The sequence below is a fragment of the Acinonyx jubatus genome, chromosome F2 (genome assembly GCF_027475565.1).
Source record: "Acinonyx jubatus isolate Ajub_Pintada_27869175 chromosome F2, VMU_Ajub_asm_v1.0, whole genome shotgun sequence".
Lineage (NCBI taxonomy): Eukaryota > Metazoa > Chordata > Mammalia > Carnivora > Felidae > Acinonyx > Acinonyx jubatus.
Genome location: NC_069394.1, coordinates 54,025,064 through 54,042,323, shown reverse-complemented (window position 1 = coordinate 54,042,323; position 17,260 = coordinate 54,025,064). Strand labels below are relative to the sequence as shown.

Below are 17,260 nucleotides of genomic sequence, written 5' to 3'. Positions count from 1 at the left end.
AAAGAGATACTGATAGCCCACAGTGTAAACGATGTACACGGCAAAGCAACTACTTAAATTAACATCTGTAGAAACATAACAACGTATAATCATGACAAGGTTTTGTCATGAAGAAGTATCTTCTGCCTCATATCAATTAGGTCAAAACACAGAAGTATGAAAGTGTCGTTTGCTATTAAGTGCACTGGAAAATGATAGCCCCAGGGCTTTAAATACCAGCCTAGAGGTTAACATAAGGGATCTGAAAGTTTGTGTAACTGTCCTAAAAGAAATCTTTATCTCCTTTGGCCTCAGGCCCAAGATTTCAAAACAACAACAACAACAAAAAACCAAAACAAACCCAAAACAAACAAACCCCAAAAACCCAACATCTAATTCTGCACATGGCTTAATGGCAAGGCAAACTGAGTTCCCAATTTCACAGGTTCTCTAGTATTAAAATTGGGGCATTGATTAGGAAGGTGGCGAATCCTGAAATTTAGCACGGGACATATGGGCAAATGCTGATGAACCTGCAGCCCCTAGGCCCCTAACCTATGCCAGGTATCCTCTGCCAGTAGAAGCGGCCCTTCCATCCCAGTGTGAGGAGGTTGGTCTTCCCTTTCCTGAAGTACCAGCAGTGCTCTACCCTGAGGTAGCTGTAGGGGCCCACTGGTCCTCCTAAGTATCCATCTCTCCCACTTCTCAGTGCTTGCAGACCCGCACTGTTCAATATGGTATCCACTAGACACAGGCAGCTATTCTAATTCAATTAAAATTAAATGAAATTTAAAATTCAGTTCCCAAATTGCACTAGCCACATTTCAAATGCTCAACGGCCATATGCAAACAGCACAGACAGTATATATTTCCATCATTACAGAAAGTTCTATTGGATAGGACTAGACCTATAACCAAATTCAAGTCTCAGCAGACCTCAAGGGGTGAGATATAAAGTATAGTCCATGAAGGGGTATAATACACACCAAAAGAACTATATGATTTTGTTAACTGAAATCAGTAGAAACTAAGGATCTGTATGGGAATAGATCCTAAGGGTCCTGGGTCAGGGTGAAGGGAAGACAGTATGGCCTTGGGCCAAATTGACTAATATGGGCTCACCGAGCAGAGATTCAGATACAATGTCAGCTTAAGAGGCTAGGTGTGGGTTTTGAAAGTTTGCTTGGTTGGCTGAATAAAATCTGAACCAAAAGATAGACTATACTAGACGAAGTTGAAATACCAGAACTTCCTTAGGATACCACAGAAGAAGGTACCCAAATGCTTGGAGAGAACGGAATGTTGGAGTGGACCTTTTCACCTAGCCCTTACTGTGGTCCCCAGGAGGATCTATAAGATACTCAGTTCACCAAACCTAAGGGAAAGGCATTTGTGAGGGGAACACCAGCATTTCTGAAGTGCTGTGTGGTGACTGTTCTCTGCAGGACTGACTGGTGGGGGCTGCTGCCATAAAGAGCTCTCTGAATTCAGTGGAGATAATGAGACCCTGAAGTGGCAGGAGTCAGGTCAGCACTTACTAGCCAACAACATGATGGGCACGGTTATCATAATGCAACAGAGTGTAAACAGTAATCAAAACAGTCTGACTTGAAGAGCTCTCTGGTGTTGGCTGATTGATTATGGTGTCCCAGAAATGAAACAGATAGGAAAACGCAATAGTTCTAATGAACAGCCTGCCCTGAATCACCACAAATGACTGCCAGGGCCACTCAACAAATTCCCAAACTTGAACCAATTCCCAGACACTGAGTCCTCTGAATGAAGAGGAGATCATGCAGACTGAGGAAGGATCCTGCTACATAGCTAAAAATGTGTACTGTCGATCGTCCTACTAGCTCTCCTAAAGGGAGTTGTGACTGTTTACTAGGGTGTCCACTGGGGAAGGAGAAATAATCACACTTTTCAAGGATTATGTGAACTGACATAACTCTTGAAGACCCAATTTGCTTCTAGTCAGAACAGAGGCTTATGGGGGCATGGAGGAGGAGAATGGAGTTTTAGCTCAGGCCCATCCCCTGAACTCACTTTGTGGTTGTTTCCCAAGTTCTAGAATGCATAATGGGAACAGCTTTACTCAGCAACTGGCAGAATGCCCACATTTGTTCCTTAATCTGTGCACTGAGGGCTATTAAAGTCGGAAAGGAGAAGCAGAAAATATTAGAACTTCATCTACCTACCAAACAAGTACATTGAAGGTAATACCACATTCCCGGAGGCACTGCAATGATTAGTGCCAAGGACCTAGAAGATGCAGGATGGTGATTTCTACCATATTCCCACTTAACTTGCCTATGTGGCCCTATAGAAAACAGATGGGTCTTAGACAGTGCTAATTTAGTACCATAAACTTAATCAAGTAGTAACTCCAACTATAGCTGTTATTCTAGATGTGGTTTCATGGCTAGAGCAAATCAAATACCCCCTATCACCTGGTATGCGCTAAGTGATCTGACAAATGCTTTCTTTTTCTAGGTCTGCTAGTAAACAACACATACTTCAGAGTTACATCAATTCACCAGCTCTGTCATAAACTAGCATACAGGGGCTTTGCCGCTTCATTCCACTGGACATCATATTGGTCTGTAACACATACTGATTGGACTTGGAAGCAGGAAGTTGCAACTACTCTAGATACATGGTAAGACACATGTATGCTAGAGGGTAGGAAATAAATCTCAAAAAATGCTGGGCCTTGGTGAAATTCCTAGGAGGCCAGTGGTCTGGGACATTTTTACCACTAAGAGAGACGTGCAGTGCTTACTGGGTCTCTTTGAATTTTGGAGGCAACAAATACCTTATTTGGACATTCTTCTCCAACTCTTTTACCAAAGTGACCCAAAAAGCTGCCAGTTTTTTGAGGAAGGCTCAGAATAAGACAAAGCTCTACAATAGGTCCAGACTACCAGGCAAGCGACTCTACTACCTGGGCTTTAAGACCCTGCAGATGTGGTAGTATTTCAAGTATCTATAGCAGATAAAGCTGTAGAATGGAGATTTTGCCAGACCTCTCCAGGTGAATCATAATGCAGAACTAGAGTGGCCCTGAAGAACAGGCATAAAGGAACAGCCTCCCAGGGGACAGAACTTTGAGCAGTGCACCTGATCTCTTTGCCTGGAAGGAAAGATAACCTAAGGTATGGATCTATATTAATCTGTGTGAAGTGACCAATGATTTTGCTGGGTGGTCAGGGATTTAGAAGGCACATGAGTGAGAACTAAATGGCAAGGTCTGGGAAAGAGGTATGTGGATAGACCTCTCTGAATGGGCAGAGTGAGAAAATAAATGAGTCACATGTAAATGATCTCTTTAGCAGAAAGAATCTTAATAATCAGGGGATGATAACCAGTCTTGTGGATGTCAGCCTCTTTCCCCAGCTATTCCTGTCCCTCACCAATGCATTCAATAACAAAGGTGCCACAGGAGCAGGGATGTGCTTCTGTCTTAGTGGTAAGAGGGGTATCTCAACATATCCCAGAGGCCGCGAACCAATGAAAAATTTCACCTAGGTGGCAGGTCCCTGAATTTTCGTGGGATGGAGGTTATGCATTGATTCAGAAACACTGACTTCTAGTCACCCATGTTAACCTGGCTACAGTCACTGCTAAATGACCAATATGCCAACAGCAGAGACCAACAATAAGCTTCCAATATAGCATCATTCCCTGAAATGATCAGATTGCTACCTGGTGGCAGGTTATGCTGAGCCATTCTACACAGAAAGGACAGTGATATATTATCACTGGAATAAACACTTACTCTAAATATGGATTTGCCTTTCCTGCCCACAAAGCTTCTATCAAAACCACCACCCACCTTACAGAATCTCTTATTCATTGTCATGGTATTCCACACAGCAGTTTCTAACCAAAGAAATCATTTTATGGAAATGATGTGGGATCATGGGCTCATGTTTAGGGAATTCACTAGTCTTACCAGTGCTGGACCTGACAGACTAGGGAAATAATCCTTTTTTAAAAAAATTCAACTTTCTATTTTGAGATCATTATAAATTCACATGTAATTAAAAGAAATAATACATAGAGATCCCCTGCATCCTTTACTCAGTTATCCCAAGGCTAACATCTTGTGAGACCACATAAGATACCAAACCAGGAAACTGACATGGATACAATCCACCAACAGTATTCACATTTTTACCAGTTTTATACCCAATTACTTGTATGTGTATCTAGTTCTACCCAATTTTATCACATGTGAAGATTCATGTATTCACCACAGTCACGTTACAGGACAGTTCCATCACTGCAAGGATCCCTCATGCTGCTCTTTTATAACTCCCCATCTCCCTTCTGATCTCCACCCCCATCTTTAACTTTTAGCAACCACTGATCTCCATCTCAATAATTTTGTCATTTCACGAGTGTCATAAACAGACTCATACTGTGTAACCTTTTGGAATGGGCTTTTTTCACTCAGCATAATTCCCCTGAGAGTCATTCAATTTGTTATGTATATCAATCATTTATTACTTTTTACTTCTAAGTAGTATTCCATGGTATGGATGTACCACAGTTTGTTTTACCATTCAACAGTTGAAGAACATCTGGGCCGTTTCCAGTTTTTGGTGATAACAAAGCCGCTATGAACATTTATAGACAGGTTTTTATATGAACATAAGTTTTCATCTCTCTGGGATGAATCCCCTGTGTGCTGGTGCACACATATCTCCTTTAGTAGAACACAACCGTCTCAATTTGGGTAACCAGCCAGAGATGAGCTGCTGAACTGTGACTCCTGGAATGGAAGTCCACCTCTGATTATCTGACAGTGGCCGAGAGCAGAGTGCTTTAAAAAGCAAGGCAAAATCCAAAATGAACCAACACTGTTTAATTTTATTCCCAAATCCCTATAAACCAGGCTCCACTCAACCGTGATAGTTTCCTTTATTTCATTTGTTATTAAACGCCACCACATAAAAGCAAACTTAAGGGACATAATCATGTTATTAAAATTATTATTGGGGCGCCTGGGTGGCTCAGTCGGTTAAGCGCCCGACTTCAGCTCAGGTCATGATCTCGCAGTCCGTGGGTTCGAGCCCTGCATCGGGCTCTGTGCTGACACCTCAGAGCCTGGAGCATGCTTCAGATTCTGTGTCTCCCTCTCTCTCTGCCTCTCCCCTGTTCATGCTCTTTCTCTGTCTCAAAAATAAATAAAAACATTAAAAAAAAACTTTAAAAATTATTATTAATATAGGGGCACCTGGTTGGCTCAGACGGTAGACTATGCAACTCTTGATCCTGGGGTTGTAAGTTTGAGCCTCACACTGGTGTAGAGATTACTTAAAATAAAAAAGTGTTTAAAAAATGCTTTAAAACATTTTTAAAAATTATTACATAATCAAAAGAGGAAATTTCAATATAACCTTGAAAAAAAAAAAAAGAATACCCAAACACCTTAAAAGAATGGAGATTTCTGAGCAAAAATGAGAGTTAATAAAGATACACAAAGTTAATGCTGCCTTGGGAAGTCACTGAACAACCTGAAAGAGTATGATCAGATCATATGACCACCCATGACACAAAATACATACAGAATATATTTAGAATATATTTATCTTTTACTTTAGGAAATGTATAGTATTATTTATAAGCATATTAGAAGTGTTGACTTTTTCCTAGAGATTTATACCTACTTCAATTCACTCCTATCGTTTTTTTATTGACTAGTAATTTTCTCTAAACATGCTTTGAAAATGTTAGACTCCACTGTGAAACTAAACACTTCAAAAGACTTTTCTTACTAACTTAGGGATAACTCACCTAGAATTTCATAATGTAAAAACCAGCTGGCACCATGGTTAAAATCGGAAATCTTTTTCAACATTCCTTTACATATTCGTTTTTAATTTTTTTACTGTTTTATTTTGAAAGAGACAGAAAGAGAGAGACAGAGGAGGGGAGCAGAGAGAGAGAGATGGAGACACAGGATCCAAAGCAGGCTCTAGGCTCTGAGTTGTCAGCACAAAGCCTGACAAGGGGCTCAAACTCACGAATTGTAAGATCATGACCTGAGCTGATGTTGGTCACACAACCGACTGAGCCATCCAGGTACCCCTACATAAAATACTGGTATAGGGTGCCTGAGGAGCTCAGTTGGTTAAGCATCTGACTCTTGACTTCAGCTCAGGTCATGATCTCACAGTTCATGAGTTCAAGCCCCACATCGAGCTCCACACTGACAGTGTAGGACCTGATTGGGATTCTTTCTCTCCTTTCTCTGCCCTGTTCTCTCCCTCTCAAAATAAATAAATAAACTTAAAAAAAAATAATAAAGAGAATAAAACATTGGTACAATTTTTAAGTCATCAATATAAACCTAGTGAGAAAAAAAGGGTAAATAAAACTAAAGAATATTACTACTATAGGAATTTAGTAGACTTAAAATTTACTCTAAAAATAAGAGAATTTTCCCCCTGATATTAAAACAAATCCTTTAAATAAGTTATATTTTGGATTTTTTTGGTATTCTGGGAGAAAAAAATATCTGATTTGTATGTTCTGTCTTCTGGAATGTTCCAACATTTTGAAATAAAAAATACCAGTAAGAAATATTCATGAAAAAGTGAAAAACAGTATTTTTTAAAACCTGCATGAAAGCTAATATATTGCTAAAATAAAAATATAAACTGTCTTGTAACATTACTATTCTATGTAAATAAACTAACATAGTAAAATGTTATTCTCTTATCTTAAAAGAATAAAACGTTCTACCGTGTGGTCTCAAAACCTCTCGCAAACCATTTTTCAATGTGCTGAAAATCATATGCTACCCTCTACCGTTGAGAAACAGTATTATTCACAAAGCAGAAAACTAAATATTTGCTCAACTATTGCCACCTTGTGGCTAAAAGATGGGTCATCTGCTATTGCATAGCTTCCAATTGGCTTAACAGATTCTACATATCTCTACTGTGTAAGTGACACAACAGCATCAGAGGTTTTAAAATATTTCTTTAGAGACGCCTCGGTGGCTCTGTCAGTTAAGCATTCCACTTCGACTAGGTCACGATCTTGTGGTTTGTGAATTGGAGCCCTGAGTCAGGCTCTGTGCTGACAGCTCAGAGCCTGGAGCTACTTCGGATTCTGTGTCTCCCTCTCTCTGCCCCCTTCCCACTCAGTCTCTGTCTCTCTCTCAAAAATAAATAAACATTAAAAAAAAAAATCTTTAGAAAATAAATAAAAATAAAATATTTCTTTAAAAAAAAAGAGGAAAATGTATCTAAGTTAAAAAATATATACATAGCAGGGGCACCTAGATGGCTCAGCTGATTAAGCATCAGACTCTTGATTTTTTATCTCTAGGGTTGTGAGATGAAACGCTGCATTGGACTCTGCGCTGACAGTCCAGAGAGTGTTTGGGATTCACTGTCTCCCTCTCTCCCTGCCCGTCCCCTGTGCATGCTCTAAATACACACATAGATACACATATACATACATACATTTAAGAAAAACAATAAAAACATAAATAAAAACATTAAAAAATATATTTTATATACATGCATACATACTTAGCAAACATTTACCAGGTCGTCTATACATAAGAGTATGTCATGCTGGGGGCACCTGGGTGGCTCAGTTGGCTAAGCATCTGATTTCTGTTCAGGTCATGGTCTCATAGTTCATGAATTCGAGTCCCACATCCAGTGAGCTTGAGCCCCACTTCAGGATTCTTTCTCTCCCTCTCTCTCTGCCCCTCACTCGCACTCTCTCTCTCTCAAAAAAAAAAAAAGAGTATGTTGGTTACAAAAATGAAAGGAATTGGTTCCTACCCTCAAAAAAACCCCACAAAGAACTAGTTGAAGAGATAGCTAGATAAACCAGTATTAAAGGTAATAAACCAAAGAAAAACAGAAGTGGGTAAGTAAGCATGGGATGAGGGTGGCACTTACAAACAACAGCATTTCAGGTCCTTTAAATCTGAGATCCCTCTAACTAGTAGCTTCAATAAAATCTTAGGATAAGTATTTCATGATGAACTGCCCTTGATTAAATCACCCCCACAGGGAACGTTCCTTTTTGAGAAAAACTTGCCTTGCTCTTACTGAATAGCACTTACTTCTGGAGGTACACATACACATACCTACGTTGGCACTACGTTGGCAAGGATAAGAATTAAACCAATGGGTATAATTTCAACCTACATTGTTGACACATATTGTTATGTGTGTTATGTGTTGACACATATTGTTAAATCTAATAACAGGTCACCCAAGATATTATAACTGTATAAATTTAATTCCAATTTGAATCAACAAATACATACTTAGTCCCTAACTTATGTGTAAGGCATTATGCAAAGAATCAAAAGGGTGAATAAAAAAATGATTCCTAATCTCCAGGGAACCACAATCTAAAGAACAGGATAGAACAAGTACTCCAATGACTTCAGTATAACTTAAGAGTTGTGTGTGTACCATAAAGGGAATATCAAATAAAGTTCCAGGACATTCAAAATGAGTTTTGCCTGGTTGATGAGATGATAAACGCCTCGTGGAAAGATGATTTTTACAATGGAATTTGCAGGTACAGAAGCTAATTCCAGGGGAAAGAACAAAGACCAAAGGAAAAAAAACAAAACAAAACAATGATTTGTTTAAGCAACAGCAAACTACTTACACGGAGAAATATTTTTGAGCAGAAACTGTTTTACAAATGAAATCTTACATATAAACCCAATATATATGACATAAATGTAGCATTTTCTGAGGATAAAGTATATTTTATGGCTCAAATTGATAGCACTTACTTATTATGAAGTCAAAAAACGTGATCATGGGGGTACCATGGTTAAGCAGCCAACTTCGGTTAAGTCTAAGGGTTCGAGACCCGCATCAGGTTTTATGCTGACAGCTCAGAGCCTGGAGCCTGCTTCTGATTCTGTGTCTCCCTCTCTCTCTGCCTCTCTCTCTCTCTCTCTCTCTCTCTCTCTCTCTCTCTCTCTCAAAAATGAATATTTTTAAAAAGTTTTAAAAAATGTGAACATGAAGTAATTGTGATAAAAATCACAATTTGATATCAGTGGTGAAGAATAACAACCCCAGTTCCCAATTTCTGTATTTTGTTTTAAGGGCTCAATATCAAGAAATATCCGATATGGAAAAAGAGGTGAGGAAACAGGCATTTTCATGCATTCCAAGTGGGAGTGTGGTGCAAACAGGTTTTATCTACCAAAGCTCAAATTACCTGTACACTTCTGCCCCAGCATATATCCCATAAGTATGCAAAAAATATGTAAATGCTCACTGTAGCAGGTCTGTATTTAAAAAAAAAAAAAGCAGAAAACAATCTAGAATCTCATTAATAAAGGCCTCATTAAATAAATTACACTACATCCATACCATGGAAAACCAAGCAAATTTTTTTCAATGAGGTGTATATACATTACACATATGTAATGATAAGAAAAAATATTCAGTTATACTTCCATGAAAACAGCAATTTTCAGCAGCAGCAACTAAAATATACTGGGTGCTTACTAAGCATTAGACACTTGTGCTAAGTGTTTAAATAATAAATTCATTTAATCTCATAATAATTTCATGACAAAGAATTTTTACAAAAAGGGAAAAGATATACATATATTAAGTAATTACCCAAGAAAACACAGCTAGTAAATGATAGAAGAACCAGGATTCAAACCGAGACTATCTGAATCCAGAACTTATGCTTTTTCTTTTTTTTTTTTTTAACATTTATTTGTTTATATTGAGAGAGAGAGAACTCAAGTGGGGAAAGGGCAGAGAGAGGGAGACAGAGAATCCCAACCAGGCTCCACACTGTCAACACAGAGCCCAAAAAGGGGCTCCATCTCCTGAACTGTGAGTCTCATGAATGGTGAGATCATGACCTGAGCCAAAATCAAGAGTCGGACGCTTAACCGACTGAGCGAGCCACCCAGGAGCCCCCAGAACTTACACACTTAAAACAGTAATAATGTAATTCACAACAGTACCAAACAATTTGTGGGTTTTTTTAAGTATATATATCAATAATTAGCTTGCACTTATAAATGTACATATAAAATCTCTGGAGGTATGAAGTACGCATTTTAAAAATACACTCCAGGGGTGCCTGGGTGACTCAGCTGGTTAAGCGTCCGACTTTGGCTCAGGTCATGATCTCCCAGTTTGTGAGTTCAAGCCCCACATTGGGCTCTGTGCTGACAGCTCACAGCCTGGAGCCTGCTTCAGATTCTGTCTCCCTCTCTCTCTGCCCCTTCCCCACTCATGCTCCATCTCTCTCTCTCTCTCTCTTTCACTCAAAAATAAATAAACATTAAAAAAAATTTTTTTAAACACACTCTGAAGGAATTCCTTATTTGCTGCAAATAGTTTCCTTTGTGTGACAACTCAAAAACAACAACAACAACAACAACAACAACACAGAACAAACACACATACATACTCCCAGCCTGGAAAGTGAGGGGAAAAAAGGAAAAGAGGGCTTTTACATTTCACATTTATAATCTTCAATGCTATTTGAATTTTCCTTTTAAAGTAAGCAAATACTATTTTTATACTTTTTCAAAAATTTCGATCATAGAACAAAGATGAACTTTATTCATCTTGTAAACTCAGGATATTTTTCCATTAAATAGATTCAGAAACTTCAAAAAGTAAAGCAAAAGCTTTTTCATAAAGTTGAATCTCTTTCAATACCTAACAACCACTCACATTGCTCATTATAAATATAAGTCAGAAAAGCACTAAACTTCCAATAAACACTAAAACTAATGTATTTTTACTTTTATTACTCTTAAAATTGTTTTTGCTCAATTACTATTCTGGACAAGCACACTTAATAGATGTGCTCAAACCTGCACTATTCTTAGCTAGACAACTGTTTGTAAGCAGTTAACACAGATTTCAATTCAGACAGCCTAGGCATAATAAATTTCAAATATGCACTATGTGCACTATTCTTTCATTCACCCATTTAGCAAACATTTATTGAGTGCCCATTAAAGGCCAAGGTGCTAGGGATGTAACAGAACAAGTCAGACAAGGTGTCTTCTCTCCCCTCTAAAATTTATATTCTAGTGGGTAAAAAAGCCAGGAAAAGCTTTGTTCTGAAGTATGCACGTTGCTCTGGACCCACAAGTTAACATATTAATGACTACAAATAACATTAAATTGAGATTAAACAGAAGGACAGGTTTTTTTTTTTAAGTTTAAGTATTATTAATTATTTAGGTAAGCAGTAGGATTTCATTCAAAGAACATGCAATCCTGAAAGCTAAGGCCACAGAAGAGCTAAAATGTACTGAGTGAGCTAAAGGCGACTCTGCAACAGTCACTGGGCTAAGAGCACTTCAAATGTTTTATTTCATGCAAACTCTCCCATAACCCCAGTGAGAGTTATGCCCATTTTGAGATAAGAAAGCAAACTTAAGATAGGCTAAGTAACTTGTCCAAAGTTAACTAGTAAGATGGCTGAACCAGTCTCTGAATACTGACCTTCTGAAACTGAATGGAAACTCTAATATCTGTATTGGACTGGGTCCTGTATGGCAGGCAGCAAGCTGATGATGGAATGATGTGTATTTAATCTTGCAGACAGTGCAAAGGAAACTTTACAAGATTCTCAACCAAAGCAAAAAGAGTATCTCATTAAATCTGCCCAACTTTAGGAAGGTAACTGTCCACTGTATATAATGACCTAGACCAGGGAGCAACTGGAGTCAGCAGCATCAATTAAAAATTAGTAAAGGCGGAGCGAGGGGGGAGTCTGGGTGCTCAGTCGGTTAAGCGTCGGACTCGTTTTCAGCTCAGTACATGATCTCAGCCCCAAGTTGTGAGATCCCGCCCCAAGTTGGGCTCCTCACAGACAGCACGAAGCCTGTTAAGGCCCCTCTCCTGCTTAAACACTCTCTCTCTCAAAACAAATAAAGTTTGTTTTTTTTTAAGAAGGAGTAAAGGGATCGTTGTAACTGTAACTGTAACATGTAACTGTAAATGCTCCAAAACTACCAACTCTTTGAATGGAGACTACGGCCCAGCCTCCTGATTACCCCCCTCCCCAGGGAATTTTCCTTCCTTCCATTAAACCAAGATGTTGAAAAATCCTGAATAATAAGTGAACCAGCATGTCACAACCAAACACACTTAACCTCCACCTAGTAGAATAATATTTTCTAAACTGTGTTAGGTAGAGAACAATTGCCCAGAGAGACTCCACGCAGCCTGAGCTGGACTGAACAATTCTGATATGCTGGGAATGCCAAGAAACCCTCCAGCCTCCTCTTGGATGCTTAACTGACTGAAAAGTTAAAGGGAAAGGAAGGTAATGGAATCCTGATCACTCTCAAATACCTTGATTGGTTCCTTCATTAAACAAGCATTACTGCTTACCATATGAAATCCGCAAGTACGGTCACCATTTGGGGCTTCAAATACAATACATACAACGCTACAATTTCACTCTTGCCACAATTAACTCAGCAGTTGAGGAGCATTTTCTGGTAGTTTCTGAAGGTGTTTGGAATGTAGTGATAAAGCATGGAGGAAGGGGTATAAATGAGAAATGTTGGAAGATGAGAAACAGGGAAATCCCTTATCTACATAAATATCCGGGGAATGGAAATTATTACATTTATGTTTCCTACTTCACCACACGTAATCCTCAAAGCCATCCACCAAGGATGGATCTAAATCCATCCAACAGTCAACTTCAGGTCAGTCACTGGCATTCTTCTCGGATTTCATGACTTCTCCAGGTACGGGAGACAAATAATGCCCCCTCAAGTATGTCCACATCCTAATCCCTGGTATTTGTGACGATGTTACAGACTTTGGGTGGGCCCAAAGTCATCACAAGAGTCTTTAAAAATGGAAGAGGGAGGCAGAAGAGAAGTCAGCGATAGGATGTGAGAAGAACTCAATGGGCTGTTGCTGGCTTTGAAAATGGTGTAGGGGGGACAGTAAGTGAAGGAATGCAAGCATCCTCTGCAGGCTGGAAAGGCAAAAAAACAGATCCCACCCACAGAAAGGAACCAACCCTGTCAACATCTCGATTTTAGCCAAGTGAGACATCAGTCAGACTTCTCACCTACAGCACTAAAAATAATAAATCTGTTGTCTTAAACCACTAAATCTGTGGTAATTTGTTAGGGCAGCAAATAGAAACCTAATGCACCAGGCTTCTCCTAAACCCTGGATTTTAGGAAATTTTTGTCAATAACTATTAACAATTATTTACTAAATTCCAGGTAGTTTTCTATAATCCAGGACACAACCTGTCTGTGAACTGTTTGGTGCTGGTCTCCAAAGAAAGTACAAAAATTGAGAGTGTTTATTTTTACATAATTTACTACCATGGCCACACACCCAATTTCATGTCTGCTGAATTTAGTAATAAAAAATTGTGTCTCATTGGGGTGCCTAGGTGGCTCAGTCGGTTAAGACTTCGGCTCAGGACTTCAGCTCAGGTCGTGATCTCGAAATTCACGAGTTCGAGCCCAGCGGCCGGCTCTGTGCTGACAGCTCGAAGCCTGGAACCTGTTTCAGATTCTGGGTTTCCCTCTCTCTCTCTGCCCCTCCCCCGCTCGCGCGCGCGCGCTCTCTCTCTCTCTCTCTCTCTCTCTCAAAAATAAAAATAAACATTTAAAAAAATGTGTCTCGTATTTATGTCTATCACTTCCATTTCATTTATCTAGTAATTTCATCGTATTTTACAAACTATTGCCTGAAACACATGGAAAAAATTTTTAACGTCATTTACAGAAAAGGAAAGTGAAGCATTGATAAATCACTTGCTCAAATTCGTAGAGACAGTAATTCTCTTCCACCTATCCACTGAATTAACAAATACTTATAAAGAGCCTCGTACACCAGACACCAAGCTCCACGCTGGAACTTCTGTGTATAAAGGACTCCAATAGCAGAGAGGCCTGCCTCTCCCGGTGTAGAGCCCAATTCGTCTTTGAGTCCCAGGAGTCTCCCCAGATCGCCGAACTGGTAGCGCGTCCTGCTGTTTTCCCTTCCAGCACTCACCCAGGAAGACGCGCGCAAAAGAGTGGGGACAAAGCAGGTAAAGGCCGCAGGAAGTACAACCAACGGAGAAACATACCAAGAGCTCTCTTGGTTCCAAGTAGCCCGCTGCAGGGCCAAGACACACCCCTGACCCCAGCTCCACCTCCCAGACCAGGCTCCGCCCCGACTCCCGCCCCACCCACCACGAGGGAGCTCGCCTCAAACCCCAGCCCGGTCGACGGTGTGTCTGGCGCGGTTCCTGCAACTCACTCTCTTCTGCGGGAGCTCCCCCTTTCGCCACAGCTCTGAATGCCGCTCCAAAGCGTTGGCGAAGCCGCCTGGGCGCCTTTTAGGCTCTGGGGAGTCGGAACTCTCACCCCCGGAGCTACTCTCAGTTCCTGCGCCTCGACACGGCCGAGAGAAGAGAAACACTCGCAGGAAATGGCTCTCGGCGGTGACTGCACGGATCCGGCACAGCGCCGCCATGACGGCTCCGAAACCTCTGACCTTGTACCTCTCCGCAAGCGCGCAGGTCACGGGGCGGAGCAGCGAATGGTCCACCCACTTACAGAGCACTGATGATCCCTGGGCATGCTGTAGTCAGTTGATGCAGGGGAGGAGTGTGGCCACCGGGGGCGGTGGGGCAGATGGTTAAACTACAATCGGTGGATTAAATCGTTGGTGCCCGAGGGGCCGCCTGCTGACCGCGATGTGCTAAATTTTGCGCGGAGAGCGTTTTTGACTCGTAGGAATTTCGTTCCCCAGGGCATCGCTTGAACCTTGTCCTGCTGTAAATTCTTATAATGCGACACTTGCTAGCCCTGCCGCCTGGGTTTTTTCTCCAAATGGCCGGAAGACCGGTTTTTCGGGTCTCTGCTCAAATAGGTTCTCCTTGATTACCATATTTAGAATTGGAAATCCAAACACACTGTCAGACTCTCCTGGTTTCCTTTATACCAGGTAGCATTTTCAGTATGGTCTATGGTTTAATTATAATTTGTTTTGCGTCCGCTGTCCCAAATTTGTAAACTCTTTGCTGTTGGGTCCCTGACACTGGGCACGTAATAAGGCTCAACGAACGTTTATGAAATCCTGGAGCCAAGGTTGTTTTTTTCACTTCTGAGATCAGTCCACTGACGTTACAAAATTTAATCTAAGACGTTTTTATCATTTGTAGATAACTACAATTCCATCTAAGGAATTAAAGTTCAGAATGTGCCTAAACCTGCACCACCAGAGACCACACCATCACTCATGATTTTCTCCCCTTTTCCCCACCAACGTTAATTCCCAGAATTTGTCCCTTTTCAAAACCCAGCCTAACACCATATTTATACGTTTATTTCCTTTTACCATTAATGAAGTCTTACCTGAAACGTGTTTGCATTATTATCGGTGGCTATTTCTACTTATACTTCCCTTGAAGAAAAAGTGGTAAATTGTAAAGTGCATTGGCCAGTGACCTTATGAACCCCTTAGTTCTAGGTCTGACTGTAATCCTGATCTCCGGCAAACCAATTTAATGTTGATTTGACTTCCTAACTTGTAAATCCAATCCATTAACCCCTCTGCTAAGTTTTAAGTGCTTTGTAAATTTAACTAAATCAATAGCTACAGAACACATGGGATTACGAAGGTCCCAGCCCTAAATTTCAATAGATGTAGGATATTCATATCCTACGTCAGTCAGATGACAAATTCCTTGAGGATTATGAGAATGGGCATTTTAGGACAAATCCTGAGGTTTTTAATGTATAAATGTTTGTATCAACTGACTTCAAGTTATGCTTAATTCTTTACCTTTGGTAGAGCATCAGTAGTTTAAGGACTGGACAAATCTAAAAGGAGGTATCTACACACTTTGTCCTAGCCTATACCAACTGTAACACCAGCTCTAATGGGAGTATTTTAACATCTTGATGGCACCTTAGGGATTCTGATCCTGTTCTCGTTTGCACTATGCGTTCTTTCTTGCTTTATTAAAAATACAGGCCTCTCTTTCCCTGTAGCTTGCAAATTGTTACTACATAGCTTGCAAATTGTTAGCACATTGTAAAAATATTAGTAATGGTGGATGGCAAGGAAAGTAAACAGAAAATGGCTCCTTACCTAGTGGTTGTAATTTCATTTATAAAATGGTTACACTGCCACATCCTTGAGGAAAGAATTAAGGGAAATGAGTGAACATGCCCAACACTTACTGAAAGCTTAATAAATACTGGCTATTAATGTCTGGGTGGAGGTGACCAGGAAGTGATTAGAAGTTCATGCCTCTTAAGCATACATAAAAACCTGGAAAGTAAGATAGGACTAGTGATACACTGGGGAGATAACAGTATTACTCTAAAGATGGTCATTTCAGCCATAGAGATAAATAAAATCATTGAAAGAGTCCACGTAGATCAATAGGGATAGGGAATAACATTAAGGAAACTGGAAGAAGAGATTATCAGAAAATAGTCAAACTGAAAAATAAGAATAGAGAACTGATCCTAGAAACCAAGGGGAAGACCAAAGCATCATGAGAGTATTAAAGCAAAAGATCATACCCACTTATAAATATTCTTTTGAGCCTGTTCTTTTGAGCCTATTCTTTTGAACTGACAATTACAAAACTGTCAGGCTTTCCTGTATGCTAGGAAAACCACCAAATTAAAAGAATCACACTACCAACCAACCTCATTATGTAATAAAATTTACCTAGGAGAGTTGGCAAGAATTTTAGTCACCAAATAGCATTTATTTCAGTATGAAGTCCTGGCAGGTGATAGGTACCTACGGGCCCTGCCCTCTGGAAGCTTACAAACTAAGAGTGAGTTCTTTTGGCTCATTCTGATTTGGTTCACTTTGATTTCAGAATCAGAATATGAAAATTACTTGCATAAGGTTTGCAAATTTATTTAAAAGTGATGCTTTAAATATATATACTTAAGTTTATTTATTTGGGGGGGGAGGGGCAGAAAGAGTGGGAGAAAGAGAATCCCAAACAGGCTCAGTGCCGTCAGCACAGAGCCTGACGTGAGGCTCCATCTCATGAAATATGAGATCATGACCTGATCTGAAGTCAAGAATTGGAAGCTTAACCGACTGAGCCACCCAGGTGCCCCCAAAGGGATAATGCTTTATATTAACTCTAACCCAACATGGTCTCTATAATTAATCCAATTACAATGGGACAGTCCCGAATTAATGGCCAAATGTTTCTTCACAAAACAATCTGATTTTTCATCTGGGTCTTAAGAGCTATAAAGAAACACATGTGATCCTGA

General features: G+C 40.1%; 1 protein-coding gene across 3 annotated transcripts in view; it reads right to left on the bottom strand.

The window, feature by feature from the left end:
- Positions 1 to 14,536, bottom strand: part of MRPS28 (mitochondrial ribosomal protein S28) — a 229,892-nt gene extending 215,356 nt beyond the window's left edge. For 2 of the 3 annotated variants that reach the window (XM_053208723.1, XM_053208724.1), the window contains exon 1: positions 14,013 to 14,244. Coding sequence is in view for 1 of the 3 variants with exons in the window: in XM_015067556.3 (XP_014923042.2) it covers positions 14,262 to 14,477 (216 nt within the window). In the remaining 2 variants the exon portion in view is untranslated. The other variant, XM_015067556.3, reaches the window with a different exon arrangement.
- Between the last annotated feature and the right edge of the window lie 2,724 nt (positions 14,537 to 17,260).